Source organism: Rhododendron vialii, chromosome 3a (assembly GCF_030253575.1).
Source record: "Rhododendron vialii isolate Sample 1 chromosome 3a, ASM3025357v1".
Lineage (NCBI taxonomy): Eukaryota > Viridiplantae > Streptophyta > Magnoliopsida > Ericales > Ericaceae > Rhododendron > Rhododendron vialii.
Window position 1 is genome coordinate 28,361,027 of NC_080559.1, and position 16,499 is coordinate 28,377,525.

The following is a 16,499-nucleotide window of genomic DNA, read 5'->3' on the forward strand; positions in this document are numbered from 1 at the left end:
GTGCAACAAATCCCAAGTTGGACACTTGGGGAGTGGACTAAGCCGTGAAGTTGTGGATCAAACCACTATAAATCCTTGCGTTTGATTCTCTCTTCTCTACTCTCTTTATTTTCAGTTTTGCATATCAATATTGCATGAGTAGAATAGTATATCATTGAAATTGGAATTGTGGTTGAGTAGATTGCAATTAGTTTTTAAATTCCGCATGATATTTGAGATACCCAATTCACCCCCCTCTTGGGTTGCTATTTGGACCAACAGTAACAAGAGAAGAGCAGTAATCATTACATATGTGGAAGTATGACCTTGTCAAGATCTTAAGGGCCCGTTCCAGAACCGGAATAAGAACTTATTTTTTGTCTAATAATAAGGTGTGTTCCACAAAAGGATAAATAAGTACTTATTTTTTAAAAAGGTAATTTCAAGCTCAAAAATCATGTGCTTACGCAAATAATTTTCCTATCACTATGGATCTTGTTTGATAGATCTCATTGAGATCTTTAATACGGTGTAAAAAAAATTGAAAAATTATTTTTTATTTATAATATTTTTGTGTTTGAAAATGTGAAAATAAGCTGCTTATTTTGGTTTTGTGGAACAAAGATACAAAATAAGTACTTATAAAATAAGAAGGTTTCTAGAACGGGCTCTAATTTTTCCTGGTGGACAAACCAATACAATGTGAAAACAGTGACTACTCGAAGTGGGAAAGAGAGAAGGGAACTTGGGATCTTGATAGAACTTGGAATGGTGGCGTTTGGAGTCCAGAAGTTTGTTTGATGTTCGCACACACCACCTAAACAAAATTGGGTAAATGCAAATTCAGCTTCTGAAACAACTGGAGACCTCATTAACCCCATACATGAACTTAATGAATCCAATCAGTTAGTGATGTTTTAGGTGTACCGACTAAACTCGATCTGTGTCAACACCTATGTTGTTTCGTCATGAGAATCAAACTTGCGAGTTCATCTCTATATGGAAAATAGTTCAATGGCCATAGAGAGTTGATATGTTGGTTATTTGGTGGATTTGATGAAGATTGTGAGTCGGCGTACTAAAGTCTTTTGTAGGTATCATCATGCTTTCCATTTCATACTCAACAAGATCATCATGCGAAACTTGGGTTGCTAATTTCTCATTAGCAAAATCTGCAATTTTCTAGACAAATTCCAATTTATATTATTTTTAGGTTTATGTTCAAAGATTGCTTTTCTGTTTACAGTTCAAAAACATTGTTTCTCTATTGTACCAAAGAAAAGTGAAGATTTCTTGTCTAAATTGATCATTTTTCACTTCTTTTTTCATGCATTTTCTGTTCAACACGAACTTGAAGTTCATCCACACAACTCTCTCTCTCTCTCTCTCTCTCTCTCTCTCTCCACAACTCAAAATTATTTTTCTGTAGAACGAATTAGGATTTCAAATGCAAAGAAGAGTCCAATCCCAATTCGGTTTTCTAAGAACAAGGTTCAGGCTAATCCACCAATCGATCTTGCCAATTCCAAATTCGATTATCATATTGCAACTTGCAAACACATTCCCACGCCCAAACCAATATCATATCCCTCAGCGACAGATACCGTAGGGATTTTTTGTTAAGTTCAAAACATAAAAGACACCCCAAAAATAAACAAACAAACATAAATCAAATTCTAAATGGGTGAAAAGTCAGCACAAATAAGACAGATGGAAAGGGGAAAGAAAAGGAAGATGGAGAGTTCGTATAGACATACCTAGATCATCGAGTTACACGGTTGAATAGGGGCCGAGAAAGAAGAGAGAGGCAAAGACAAAGCATTTGCTCAAAACGAGTGATAGGCCTGATTCTACCAGAAGGTTCAAATTGGGAAACACAAAGCCTGATTTCAGGGATGTAAAAATGAGTAACGTTCCGTTCCAAAACACTTTATTAAAAAATAAGTATTTATTTTATATTTTTAAACTCAAAATAATGTAAATAAAAAAAAATTGCGTCGTATAAAAAATTTCGATAAGAACTATCAAATAAGATCTATATTACTAAAAAAATTATTTACATAAATATATTATTTTTAAACTTGAAATTACGTTTTTAAAAAATAAATACTTAAAATGAGTTCCGGTAATGGAGGCTAAGGCTCCGTTCCAGAACACCTTATTAAAAAACAAGTACTTATTTCACATTTTCAAACTCAAAAATAGTGTAAATAAAAAATAATTTTTTAATTTTTTTTGCACTGTATAAAAGATCTCATCCAGATCTTTCAAATAAGATCCATATTGCATATTTTTAAATTTTAATAAATTTATTATTTTTGAACTTGAAATTGCCTTTTTAAAAAATAAAGACTTATTCTACGTTCCGGAACGGGAGGATCTGAGAGTCATTGAGACAAAAGAAGAGGATGAAGAAAAATAGAGAAGTACGGGATGCGAAAAACGCGGGATGTGATTGTCGGCGGATTCGGCGAGGTAGAGCATTGTTCGTTCGATGGAGGCAATCTCCCTGGAAATCAGGAAAATACTTTCATGACTTTCTTTGCCTTGGTACCTAAAGTTTCCACTTTACCGTAAATGAAGGATGACTTTCTTTGCCTTGGTCCATAAAGTTTCCACTTTAACGTAAATGAAGGATGACTTTCTTTGCCTTGGTCCCTAAACGTGAATGAAGGAAACGATGAAATACCTAAACTACCCACAGTTTCACACATGCAAGAACATGCAAAACTTGAAAGGGCAAAACAGTCTTTTCACATCACGCCATGGCTTACCATGTTAGGTTCTTTTATTACAAGTGTATTGATAAGTCGTTTTTATCCTTTTCAACCAAAAAAAAAAAACTCGTTTTTATATGCCCATCACCTGACCTCACTTGGTTTTGGTTATTTTCCTTGTCATTGTTTTCGAATGGATATCCCGTATGGCTTCCTTTTTTTTCTTCAATAGAATAAGCAAATTCATTAATCAAGTCATACGGCATCTACAAATGAACTCTAAATATAGAACAAAACATACGGCAAATACAGATTTCCACCCAACTACAGAGAAACAGTGACACAATACAAGAAAAGACTAAGGGATGAAATTAGTGACTAGTGCCTATGCAATGGCCAAATGCTCACTTCTTCACACCGTCAACATGATCGGCTAACGTGGAGCTAGTACCCAGACACCATTGTCTCGGGATGGTGGAGCTCCGAATTAAAGATAACAATAAATCTGTGAAAATCAGTCAGCCGATCTGGGAAAATCAAATCAGGACAAAACCACCCGAGAAGACCCACCGAGACAAAAATCGGACCCAACATCTAGACATAAACCGGCCTCAACATCCGAATATAAACCGGACAAGAGTCCAGACAAAACAAAAACAAAACACAAAACCAAAATCCTAATTTGCCGAAACACTCAAAACAACCACCGCAGCACCGCCGCCATAACCACTGCACCAACCACAAGAATCACGACAGCCCTTACTGATGCCATGCCCGGTCCCAACACACCATATCCACTCACAACATCGCCACCAACAATCCAGCAAAATCGTGTTAGGATCCGGGGTCACTCAACAACACAACGATATGAAAAAAAACTCCCTTAATATTATTTAAACAATAATACAAGATGAAAAAATCTCTCCGGAAGAGCCACAACCGGCTCTCCACCGCTCTGGTGAGCCACACCGGCTCACCCACTCGACCTCACCCTCTCCTTCACATGATTTCAATCACATATTTCTCTACTCTCATGTACATCAATATATAGGCAAAAAGAAAACCCTAATACGTGTAAGAAAATAAGGTCCTGTGCTTTGCGTATACCACCCCATTTGAGCGGAATCACAACAAATTGCACCATCCACCACCCAAAAATGGCCAAAGCACTGCTAGGTAAAAGAGAGAGAGAGAGAGAGACGCCCAAGGGAGGAGCCGGTGCCTTCCCCAAGCAAACAACAGCGGCTATAAGGTTTATCTCAAAAAGTTTAGAGAGAGAAAGAAGAGAGATCGAAGAGAGAGCACTATGGCTTAGCTTCCATATAACTTATTTGAAATGATATGATTTGTTGTGGATAAAAAGAAAAAAAAAAAAAAACAGATCTCCTAAAAATCAATATCCAAAATTCTCGGTAAATGTAATACTTTTTCAAATAAATCTCATTCAACAGACTGATTGATACAGGACGACAACTCAGCTTCTAGCCTTTTTCTCGTCAGCGGAGACCATGAAGTCAATGATTGAAAACCACCCACAGCCTCCACTCTGACTATTCTACTTGTACTTATAATATAAACTAACCAAAATACAGACACAGCTGGGAATACCCACACGACCGGCATTTATGGTTACTCGAATGAGTCTGTGGCTAGTACTGTAAAATACGGTAAAATACAGTAGTTAGATTATTCTTTCAAATATCTTTGTTTTTGAATGCAATTGTGGTTTATTTGAGACGAGTTTCCTCGTTCAAGCCAAAAGCTCAGTGATCAATTTTCTAAGAAGCAACCTTATGGTAAACAGAGGTCTGTTCTTATTTCCACGAAAATGACATACTATTAGCGTACTATTGTTGCCCAGGAGAAGGAGAAGGGAAGGCGCAACGTTGAAAATGTAGGATGGGAAGTCTAAGTTGGGTGATGGGATTTTATGTGGACGGATGTGCATCCGTTGACGGGTTGAGTCGTCTTCTACCTTCCACAAATTAAAGCCCCACAACCACATGTTCTTCTGGTGGAAATTGAGCCTTGTATCGTCCTCTAGGAGGACCAGATGAAATTATATGCATAAATAGCCTTTTGTGCCTCTGAAACCAGTTTAATAAGCTCAATAGAGGATAATCTCCACTGCTAGGCTCTTTCTATTTGTTCTGTTTTGCAATGAATATCTGTCGCAGTTCTTTTGCAGACCTATTCCTGTTGAAACTTATTTGCATTAGCGCTTGTTGATTTCTTGATTGGTCCTTTAGTGATTTCTTAATCCCTCCTTGTTGCATGATGGCGGTGGATATTTCTCTGATAGCCGTTCCCAAAATATTCCCCCTGTTTCTCATAATAGTAACACTTAGTGTCAGCTCCTCCTATGGAAACCTTGATGTGCCTTGTTTGGAGAGCGAGAAACACGCTCTTTTAAGCTTCAAGAAAGGCCTAGCAGATCCTTCAAACCGACTTTCCTCTTGGGATGTCGAAGCTGATTGTTGCACATGGGCAGGAGTTGTTTGCGACAACTTAACCGGCCGTGTATGTGAGCTCCACCTTCAAAATCCCTATGATGCTAACTACACAAGTCAGGCCGAATATGAAGCCTATGTGAAGCAGAAGCTGGGAGGAGAAGTGAATCCTTCCTTGCTCAACTTGAAGCATCTGAATTACCTGGATCTAAGTCGAAATGATTTTGGAGGAATTCCAATTCCAACCTTTCTTGGATCTTTGACAAGCCTTCGATATCTTAATCTATCCGAATCGGGATTTGCTGGAACAGTTCCCCATCAACTTGGAAATCTCTCTAGTTTACGCTCTCTTGGTCTTAAAGGCCCTAATCCTTACGGACTTCAAGGTGGTGTCTTCAAGTTGGATGTCGAGAATCTTGATTGGCTTTCTCGTCTTTCAACTTTGGAATACCTTGACTTGAGCCAAGTGAAGCTCAACAAGACACCTAACTGGCTGCAGGTAATCAACAAGCTCCCTTCTTTGGTAGAGTTGCGCTTGTCTTACTGCGAACTTGATCATATGCCTCCCCTAGAGAAGGTTAATTTTACTTCTCTAGCTGTCCTAGATCTTTCTCGGAATGAGTTTCATGCCTTGATGCCTAGGTCTGGGTGGATCTTCAGTCTCGGTAGTCTTGTTTCTCTAAATTTAGCTGAAAGCAATTTTGAAGGTTCGCTTCCCGACATGTTTTGGAACTTGACTTCTCTTAGAATATTTGATGCTTCCTATAACTATCTTAATTCTACACTACCCAATTCGCTGTTCAGTGTCAACAGCCTCGTTTCTCTTAACCTGAGAGACAATGGATTTGAAGGCCCAATCCCGAGTGGTCTCCAAAACATGACCAACCTTAGAGAACTTGAACTATCTGAGAATTTTGATTTCAATTCTAGCATACCCAACTGGATTTACAGTTTCAGGTATCTTGAGGTGCTCGACCTTCACAGCACTCTGTTGCATGGTACACTCTCAAGTTCCATTGAAAATCTCACTTCTCTTGTCACTCTTGATATAGCGCACACGAAACTAAGAGGAAGAGTACCAAGAGAAATGGGAAATCTTTGCAACTTGAGGACGTTGCGTATGTCCGATAACAAAGTTGAAGGGGATATATCAGAATTGTTTGAAAGCTTGTCTGGGTGCATTTCCTATACTTTGGTGTCTTTGTGGTGTGATGGGTGTCAACTTTCTGGTCATTTAACTGATCAACTTGAACAATTTAAAAGTCTGAAAATCCTTTATCTTGGTGGTAATTCACTTTCTGGTCCCATTCCGGTGAGTTTAGGAAGGTGTTCATCCTTGACTGCTCTGAATTTAGCAGGGAATCAGTTAAACGGTACTCTTCCTGAAAATTTTGGACACCTTTCAAACTTGGAACAAATCTCTCTCGGTCATAATTTGTTAGAAGGGGTTGTGTCTGAAGTTCATTTTGTAAATCTCACAAGTCTCAAAGAGTTTTATGCGTCCGGAAACAAGTTAGTTTTGAAAGCGAGTCCAAACTGGATTCCTCCATTTCAACTTGAAGCATTGGAATTTAGATCTTGGCATTTGGGTCCTCAATTTCCGATGTGGCTTCATTCACAGAAGGGCTTTTGGGACATGGACCTATCAGGCACTGGAATTTCGGACAGTGTGCCGCAGTGGTTTTGGAACTTATCTTCCCGTTTCAGTTATCTAAATCTATCTCACAACCAAATCCAGGGGAAGATTCCAAACATACCCAAACTCGATGTTTCTTTTTCAATGATTTACTTGGGTTCCAACCAATTCAGCGGTCCATTACCTCGTCTCTTCTCAAATGTAACTGAGCTAGACCTTTCCAACAATTTATTTTCGGGGGAAATTTCCAATTTTTTGTGTGAAAGGAAAGATGAACCAAACCGGCTAAAAATCCTTCATCTTGGGGGAAATCTGTTATCGGGTGAAATTCCTGATTGTTGGGAGAACTGGCCAAATTTGGAAGTCATTAAACTGGGAAACAACCATCTCAGCGGAAACATTCCCAGCTCTTTGGGATTTTTACCGAGACTTGAGTCATTGCACTTGCGCAACAATAGCCTCTCTGGAGAAGTACCTTTGGGATTGGAGAACTGCACACAATTAGTCACAATGGACCTCGGCTTGAATTTGATTGTTGGAAGCTTTCCAACGTGGTTGGGAAGAAGCCTGTCAAATTTGAAGATTCTGAGCCTCCGTTCTAATTATTTTGATGGACAAATTCCTTCTGAATTGTGTCACCTGAGTTCCCTTCAAATCCTGGACCTCGCAAACAACAGTTTCTCAGGACCAATTCCGCAGTGTTTGAAAAATCTCACTGCTATGGTCATGAAACACGACTCGAGTGATCGGATCTCTTATTCATTTTACGGGGGAGAATTCTTGGAGAATGCATTTGTGGTGACCAAAGGACGAGAGTTTCAATATAACACCATACTTGTACTCCTAACTAGCATGGACTTATCAGATAACAATATATCTGGAGAGATACCTGAGGAAATAACAAGTCTATTGGGATTACGCTCGTTGAATTTGTCAGGAAATCATCTCAGGGGAGTGATCCCAAAGGAGATTGGAAACATGGAGTTATTGGAATCTCTCGATTTGTCAAGAAACCAACTGTCCGGGGAACTACCACAAAGCATGTCGGATTTGACTTTCTTGGGTCATTTGAATGTGTCTTGTAACACTTTGCGGGGGAGAATCCCATCGAGCACCCAGCTCCAGAGCTTTAATGCTTCTAGCTTCATAGGCAATGTACTTTGCGGACCTCCACTCACACAGAATTGCAGCACTAATGAAGCCCCACCTGAAGGAGATGATGAAGAAGGCGCAAAATCTGATTTTGAATGGTTCTACCTGACTGCGGCATTGGGATTCGTTATCGGGTTTTGGCTGGTTGTTGGTCCTTTGTTGTTCAAAAAGTCATGGTGGGACACCTACTCCCAGTTTCTAGATGAGGTGTGGAAAAGGATTGGTAATTGTCTTGGCAGATCATTTTAGGTTTGAGAAGTCTGTAAAATGTTGCGTCATACGTAGGCAATAAAGGGTGCCTCTTGTTGCATCCAAAGTCCTGTAGTGTATTTGAAATATTAGCATCTTTGTAATGGACAGATAAAAGCTCGAATGGCGATCTTGATCATATTGAAGCTAGTTCCTGAAATATTTCTAATATATAGTCTGAAGATCTGTTTTTCCATTCTTGGGATCATTTTTATTCATAATGCATTTTTTTTTTTTGTTGTCGACGAAAACCTCTCTGAAATGGAGGTGTTGCAGCATGAAAACATCAGGAAGTAACTAAATTTTTTGCAATTCTAACTTCACAATTAAACCAGTGAGTACAAATAACAGAGAGGTCATTAGCTTAAGAGGCTTTCTTTTCGAATTTAGATCAGAATCCGTCAAGTGTTTCTTAGATTGCTACTCAGGATAACCATTTATTCTCCTTTGATAGGTAACTGGTGAAAAAGGAGTCTTTGTGAGATTGAGCACGTAGTTCGATTCGAATAATCTCAACACCACCATCCCAGAAGCCACATTCGCCTACCCAAGAAAAAAGATACTCAAGAGGCCGAAAGAACACAAGAATCACACTCTCATTTATGATTTTAAAAACATTGCTAACAAGAACTGTGATTAATATTGACTGCAGTGATTAATTGGATCAGTTCTTCTTATATCCAACGGCAGAGGTAGGATTTTCGAGCAGTGGAGTCAATACCAAGAACAATATAACAACTTTTGAAGATGAAGACAAGAAATGAAAAACTTTACTCAATGAATCCATCGTACCAATACACTGAGAGATTACAGCTATTTATACAACTCTAACTGTCATTAGTCACTAACTAATCACAGCACCACTAAGTAACAACCACTTAGTGTAACAAACTAATTCTCTAACTGAATTAGTGGGGTGGAGAGGTGAGCTATATCTTCTGACTCATCTGCTGACTCAGCTTTAGTGTGAGTTCTTGAACTTGAACTGTGTTGGACTGAGTTGGTTAACAGCCGCCCACAAGCTGATGGGGGCACTTGTTCAACCATTAGCTTGGCCCGAAGAAGAAGAAAACGATCACTAGTGAGAGGTTTGGTAAAGATGTCAGCAACCTGGAAGCCGGAGGGCACATGTCTAACTTGCAGCTGCTTATGACTTATCTTTTCTTTGATAAAATGAAAATCGACCTCAACATGTTTAGTCCGTGCATGGAACACTGGATTAGTGGCTAAGGAAATAGCAGAGACATTATCACACCAAATAATAGGAGCAGAGAGAAAAGAAGGAACATATAAGTCTTTGAACAGTTGTAAGAGCCACACAATCTCTACAGCCACATTGGCCAATGCTTTATATTCAGCTTCCGTGGAGGAACGAGCAACTGTGGCCTGCTTTTTTGCTAACTAAGAGATGAGATTAGCCCCAAGATAGACACTATATCCACCAGTAGACCTCCTATCTAAGGCATCCCTAGCCCAATCAGCATCAGTGAAGGCAGTAAGATTCAATGAACTCGTGGTAAAACATAAACCAAAGTCTAAGGTGCCCTTGATATATCTGAGTACTCTTTTAACAGCAGTAAGATGCTTTTCCAGAGGGTAATGCATATCTTGACAGACAGAATTCACAGCAAATGCAATTTCTTGGTGTGTAAGAGTTAGATATTGGAGAGAACCGACCAAAGACCTGTAGAATTCTGGATTAGAGATGGGTGTATTACCCTTCAGGGCTGCAACTTTGAGAGAGGAAGGAGTATTACAAGGTCTGCAGTCCTCCATACCAGCTTTGTGTAACAGATTAAGGGCATATTTAGTTTGGGAGAGGATCAAACCATCAGGTGTCTTAATAGCTTCAATGCCCAAAAAATAGTGTAAAGGACCCAAGTCTTTGAGAGCAAAAGATGAACTGAGCTGCTGAATCATGGTGGTAATAAGAGAACTATTGTTGCCAGTGACAAGGATGTCATCAACATAGACTAGAATATAGAGTAAATCTTGATCCTTATGAAAAACAAACAAAGAAGAATCAGCTTGACTATTCTGAAAGCCAAGAGATACCAGACATTTGGAGAGCATATCATACCATGCCCGTGGAGCCTGTTTAAGCCCATAAAGGGCCTTATGTAGTTGACACACATGAGTGGGAAACTCAAAACTGACATACCCCTGAGGTTGCCTGAGATAAACTTGTTCTTGAATAGTCCCATGGAGGAAAGCATTGGACACATCAAGCTGTCTAATGGACCAACCAAAATGTAAAGCCAAAGTCAGGACCACTCTCACGGTAGGTTGTTTAACCACAGGGCTAAACGTTTCTGTGTAGTCGAGACCCTCTGTTTGCTGAAAACCCTGAGCGACTAACCTTGCTTTGTACCGAGCCACTGATCCATCAGAATGTCTTTTAATTTTAAATATCCATTTACATCCAATAACTGGTGCACCAGAAAGAGGGGAAACAAGGGACCAAGTTCCTTGTGACATAAGAGCAGTGTATTCTTCAGACATAGCTTGTCTCCATTCAGGAAAGATCATTGCTTCTTTAAAAGAAAGAGGTTCTGTGACAGGAAGAGTATGAGTAAAGAGAGAGAAGGGAATTTTAGGAACAGTAATACCATTTTTGCCCTCATGTAAGCATGGGATGAGTAGGAACTAAGGGAAGAGAAACAGGAGAAGAGGAAACATGAGGAGTAGATGAAGTATGAGGAGAATGAACAGGAGGTGAAATAGGAGAAATAGGTGGAGAAGTTACAGGAGGTGAAATAGGAGAAGTAAAAGAAACAGGTGGAGAGGTAGTGATACTGGTGGAAGAACTAGCTACAGACATAGGAAAAATAGAGGGAATGACAAAATGAGGAACAGAAGTAGAGGAAGAAGAAACAGAAGATACAGGTTGAGCATTAGATAGAAGGGTATGATAAGGAAAATCATGCTCAATGAACTTCACATGTCTGGAAATATAAACTTGATGAGTGTTAGGATCTAAACAACGATACCCCTTTGTACCAGAACAGTAGCCTAAGAAAATGCAAGGGGTTGATCTTGGTTCAAGTTTGTTAGAAGTATAGGGCCTTAGCCATGGAAAACAGCAGCAGCCAAATGGTTTTAGAGCCATATAATCTGGAGCCTCATGATAAAGTCTTTGAAAAGGAACATCAAATTTGAGGGAAGAATGGGGTAAACGATTAATTAGAAAGATAGCTGTGGTGATTGCTTCAAGCCAAAACCCAATAGGAAGATTGGCCTGTTGCAGAAGAGCTATGGCAGTTTCCACAATGTGACCATGTTTTCTTTCAACAAGACCATTTTGTTGAGGAGTGTGGGGACAAGTGGTTTCATGAAAAATACCACATTGAGCAAAGAAAAATGTCATTACTTTGTTAAGAAACTCACCTCCTCGATCAGATCTGAAGGTCTTGATAGAAGTGTGAAAATGATTGGATACAAACATGTTAAAAGCTTTAACATGAGTAGAAACCTCAGCTTTAGTTTTTAGAGGAAATAACTAGTAATATTGAGTAAAATAATCCACCAAGAGCAAGTAGTACTTATATCCAGAGAAAGACAAAATAGGAGATGGTCCCCAGACATCAACATGTAAGAGATCAGAGGGTGCATTGGTATGTGTAGTGGAAATAGGAAAAGCAAGTCTATGACTTTTGGCTTTATTACAAGCATAACAGTCTAAGCTAGAAACAGGAGAAACAGACAAGTTGTATTTATTTGACAAATGTTGAAGTAAAGCACTGTGAGGATGGCCTAACCGCATGTGCCATAGTTCAACACTAGAAGAGGAAGGGGTGCTGAGAAGAGCAGTAGCTCGGACTGGGGCTTTAGAAGAAGGAAGAAGGGGATAGAGACCCTGGTGGCAGGGCCCCTGATGTAAAACTTGGTGAGTTTGTTTGTCCTGGATGAGATAGCCAGAAGAATCAAATATTATTCGACAATGATTGTCCAAAGCAAAATGATAAACGGAGAGTAAATTGTGGGAAATTTGAGGAACGTGAAGAATATTATTAAGGTGAAAAGAGTGAGAAGGGGTTGGAAGCACACCTTTTCCTGAATTAGTGACAGAGATTGTCTGACCACTGCCCACTGCCACAGTAGAAGATGACGGTGCAGGAGATGATTGTGAGATATGAGAGCCATTATTAGTCACATGGGCAGTAGCCACTGAATCAAAATACCAAGGACTAGAAGAAGAAGAAGCTTGATCACCATAGAATCCTGGTCCATTCCCTGGCTGACCAAATGAAGCACACTCAGAACTAAAACCATGAGGATAGCCTGAACCAAAATAAAGTGGTACTGCATAACTTGGACCAGTGTGATAGGTAGGGGCTAAGCTGCTAGTGAGCACCAGTGCTTGAGGTCTAGGGGCTTGAAACCCCTGGACATGAGAAGGCTGAAACCCTTGATAACCCTGGCCTTGATAACTCTAGCCTTGGTAACCCTGGCCTTGTGAATTCCCAAGAAAACCAAATCCCTGTCCATAAGGTGAGAACTGAGAATTGTAACCTAAAGAAGGTGGTCCATACCCCAAATTCTGTCTTTAGTAACAAGTAGAAGCTTGATGATTAAATCTCCCACAAATTTCACAGCTACCAACTGGAAAGAGGAAGTCCATAGGAAAATTATTCTTTGGGAAAGGAGGACCCCTTGACCTATTCTGATTCCTGTTAAAAACATTCCTGTGTCCCCCAAAGTTGTTGGAGCCAAAAGTGGGATTAAAATTATGCATCTGTGAGGGAGAAGATCCAAACTATGGTGGTGGCTGTGGACCTAATTGCATAGGATACTGAAAAGAACCAACAGATGATGCCATTTGAGGATTATGTGTGACAGATGTGTTTGCAGCAACATTAGGCCCCTGACTCATAGATCCCTGATGTTGTGTAAGAAGGATAGTAGATGAAGAGGACGCATCTGAAGAATGATCCGAGTACAGATCTTCTGACAGGAGCATAGCAGAAACTGCACTAAATGATAAAGGCATAGTAGCACATTGTGTTCCAATCGTTTGTTTGAGAGACAAATAGTCCTCAAGAAGTCCATTCACAGTATGAAAGACAATCTCTCCATCATCCATAGTAGAACCAGATGCCTCTAGTTTTTGCACAATTGCTTTCACAGAATCTAAGTACTTTTCCATTGATGTTGTTTTCTTAAGACTGTACAGGCGTTTCTTGAGATCTAGAATATGTGTTTGAGAAAGAGCACTAAATTTTTCCGCCAGTTTAGTCCAAACTTGAAATGTGTGACACGAGCCAACCACATGTGGCAAAACAGAAGGTGTGAGAGTAGCCATAAGACAAGATAGGAGCATGCGATCAATTGTTTGCCAACGCTCAAAACTAGGGTTTGGAATCATGTTCCCTGTAGCATCTTGTGTTTCAGGAGATGGAATCACAGATGATCCATCAGCAAATTCAAACAACAAATTAGCCTTCAAGGCATTTTCTACTTGAGATTTCCAAGCGAAATAATTCGAAGATTCAAGTTTTATGGTGATAAATGATGGAAAATTTGCAATTAGAAAAGCGAGAGAAGCAGGTAGATACTCAGCTGTCTGAGACGATGCTGGAGTTTGAGTGGATGGTGAAGGTGCCATGACTGAGAATTGAAGAGAACAGCGAGCAATTTGAAGCAGAATCGAAGAGAGAGATCGAGATCTGGCTTTCGCCTCTTATGGCTTTGATACCATAACAACTTTTGAATATGAAGACAAGAAATGAAAAACTTTACTCAATGAATCCATCGTACCAATACACTGAGAGATTACAGCTATTTATACAACTCTAACTGTCATTAGTCACTAACTAATCACAGCACCACTAAGTAACAACCACTTAGTGTAACAAACTAATTCTCTAACTGAATTAGTGGAGTGGAGAGGTGAGCTATATCTTCTGACTCATCTGCTGACTCAGCTTTAGTGTGAGTTCTTGAACTTGAACTGTGTTGGACTGAGTTGGTTAACACAATATATATGTTCATTTCTTTTACGTAAACAAACTCAAAGCAAATATTACTCAGCCCAAACGCATATTTAAGCCGCCGTTAAAATAAAAATAAAAATACCCTTATGTAAAAGCCAGATTGAAATCTAGAGTAGAACAACTGAACAAGTATGTATGTATCGCGAGATATTTTTGTTCTTAAAGTGAAGATCTCTCGTGCAACGTCATTAATCCAAATCCTTACAGACCCGGTAAGGATTTGGAACATTAACTTTTAATTCTCTTCGCGTGAATATTTTTTTTGAGTCTCTATCATTGTATATCCAAATTGAATGCGTAGAAGAAAAATTGCCGATTAAAAAAAAATGCGTCGAAGAAATCAAAATTTCCTTTCCCTTTACTATAATAATCTCTATACCGGTTTTGTTTTCCTTCATCTTCTTCTCACATGATGAATCGGATCCAAGGAAAAACACAATTTGACACGAGAAATATGAAAAGCAAAAAAAACACAAAGAATAGTACAGTACCCTATTTGTTCACTAGCATTTTGACCAAGGAATTACCAACCCCGCAAACGTCATAAAAAAAAAACACACACACACAATGAATTAACTTAAGATGTAAATTAAGCATGTAAACCGAGGAAGAGAAGGCGATCGATGTTCAGAGCGCTCGGCTTTTTATAATGTCAAAGCTCATTTCACTCGGATCCGTTGCTTGCAACTCAACTTGTATCCCATCCAGTTCCCTCTTGAATCTATCCTTGGAGCTGGCATACACCATCTTCATCCTAACCCTTGCTGTCTCAGGTGACCTAAAAAATCGGAGGAAAAAAACCCGGTCTAGTCAATATCTGCTACAGTGAGAGAAAGAATTGCAATTTTCTGCGATGGAGAAATTGGATTTTTTAGTGTCTCTAATGATCCAAAACCCCCTCAAAAAACTCGTTGCAAAAAAAAAACAGAATTCTAGTGAAAATAATCATTGTTTTCTTAAAAAAATAAATAAAAAGTTGGTTAACATAAGAAGGAAAGATGTTATAAAATGGTCTTTCTTTTTCCTTTTCCGAATAAAATTAAGTTTTAATCGTCCCTGCATTTGAGATGTAATTAAATTCCATAGGGGATAAAGAAAGGAAATGGATGATAATTATTAACTCAATGATATTAATTACCAAGCAATGAAGAAAATCTTGCTCTTCTGGCAATTTTCCTCGGTGGTGAAATCGAAATCAAAGACAGAATAACGACACTCATCTGCAGGGAGTGCGGCGCTGAAATCCTCATAGCTTTCTTCAGGGCTCCCGACATTCTCCACCACCACTTTTTGAGCCTCGATTTTGAAGATTATGTAACGGTAGTTCCTCTTCGTTTTCAGTTCCGAAAACTTCAGCTTACACTCGTCGTCCACCGCCATCCCAGATGCCGCGTTTGCCTACCCATGAATTTTAAAAAGATATTAAGAGGGTATATGTATATCCCAACCAAGATGACACGTATAACCCGACCTTGAATCTAGAGTTGAACAACGGTTAGAGTATGTTTGTATGTATCGATTGCGAGATTTTGTTTTGAAGTGAAGATCTCACGGGCAAGTAATGTCATTGCGTAAGGAATTAATTTCCTCCAGAAATTCAAGTTGTGCGCGCTAACTTTTTTTTTTTCCTTCTCTAGAAATTCAAGAAATTTGATTGGAATTTGAAATTTTTTTTGAAAAATAGTAGAGGTAATGAGTGGAGAGAGATAGAGAGAGAAATGTTGAAAGTAGAGGGAATCTAGGAGGAATTTTTTGAAAAATTCTTTTTAAGTTCCAAAGAGAACAAGGCAAAATGTTTTTAACATTAACGATTTGTGGATGGATGCAGCTTCAACAATTATATATCACATGACGAAAACCATTTAGATCTGAACATGATCATATTAGTCCATATCAAAACAAATATCGAGTCTTTTCACACGTTATTTCCCTTCAAGAATGACTACTGTATAGCCGATAAAAAAATGAAACAACTGCTGTAAAAGATTATAGAGAATGGATCGATGCATGAGAGAGAAAAATACACGTACCATGGTGGCTTCTTGTGATTAGGGGTAGGAGCTCTGCGGAACGGGAGAGAAGAGAGAGATGGGAGTATGGAGGAGGAAGAGGAGGAGGAGGAGGAGAGAGAGAGAGAGGGGGAGAGAGTTTGTTTTTTGATGAATTTGGTCGTAGGAAGAGAGAGAATTGTGGGGAAGAAGAGAATTTCGTGGGGGCAAACTAAGGGTTGTGAATTGTCTTTGAACTTGTCCACAATTAGCCTCTCACGTTTTATCCTTAATCGATCGTTTTTACTCTCAGTCATGCAATTCCAGCATGCATG

General features: G+C 39.2%; 2 protein-coding genes and 1 long non-coding RNA gene across 3 annotated transcripts; 1 reads left to right on the plus strand and 2 right to left on the minus strand.

Annotated features, from left to right (window-relative positions):
* Positions 1-225: 225 nt before the first annotated feature.
* LOC131319599 (uncharacterized) lies at positions 226-2,505 on the minus strand. The gene is made up of 3 exons (XR_009198001.1): positions 2,410-2,505; positions 1,737-1,862; positions 226-796 (listed from the first exon to the last, which is right to left on the minus strand). It is a non-coding gene; the product is annotated as an uncharacterized LOC131319599 (long non-coding RNA).
* Positions 2,506-4,420: 1,915 nt separating this feature from the next.
* LOC131319595 (receptor-like protein EIX1) lies at positions 4,421-8,343 on the plus strand. Its single transcript, XM_058349939.1, has one exon. It carries the CDS (start codon positions 4,971-4,973, stop codon positions 8,181-8,183), a length of 3,213 nt encoding a protein of 1,070 aa, XP_058205922.1. The 5' UTR covers positions 4,421-4,970; the 3' UTR covers positions 8,184-8,343.
* Positions 8,344-14,512: 6,169 nt separating this feature from the next.
* LOC131319598 (actin-depolymerizing factor 7) lies at positions 14,513-16,413 on the minus strand. The gene is made up of 3 exons (XM_058349942.1): positions 16,207-16,413; positions 15,315-15,574; positions 14,513-14,954 (listed from the first exon to the last, which is right to left on the minus strand). The coding sequence occupies exons 1-3, from the start codon at positions 16,207-16,209 to the stop codon at positions 14,804-14,806; spliced, it is 414 nt and encodes a 137-aa protein (XP_058205925.1). The 5' UTR covers positions 16,210-16,413; the 3' UTR covers positions 14,513-14,803.
* Between the last annotated feature and the right edge of the window lie 86 nt (positions 16,414-16,499).

What these genes read in the sequence shown, in the direction of transcription:
- LOC131319595 (XM_058349939.1), top strand. Translation starts at nt 4,971, where the DNA reads ATGATGGCGGTGGATATTTCTCTGATAGCCGTTCCCAAAATATTCCCC.
- LOC131319598 (XM_058349942.1), bottom strand. An exon ending in AAGATTTTCTTCATTGCTTG is followed by an intron (nt 14,955 to 15,314) that starts GTAATTAATATC and finishes CCGATTTTTTAG; the next exon opens with GTCACCTGAGACAGCAAGGG.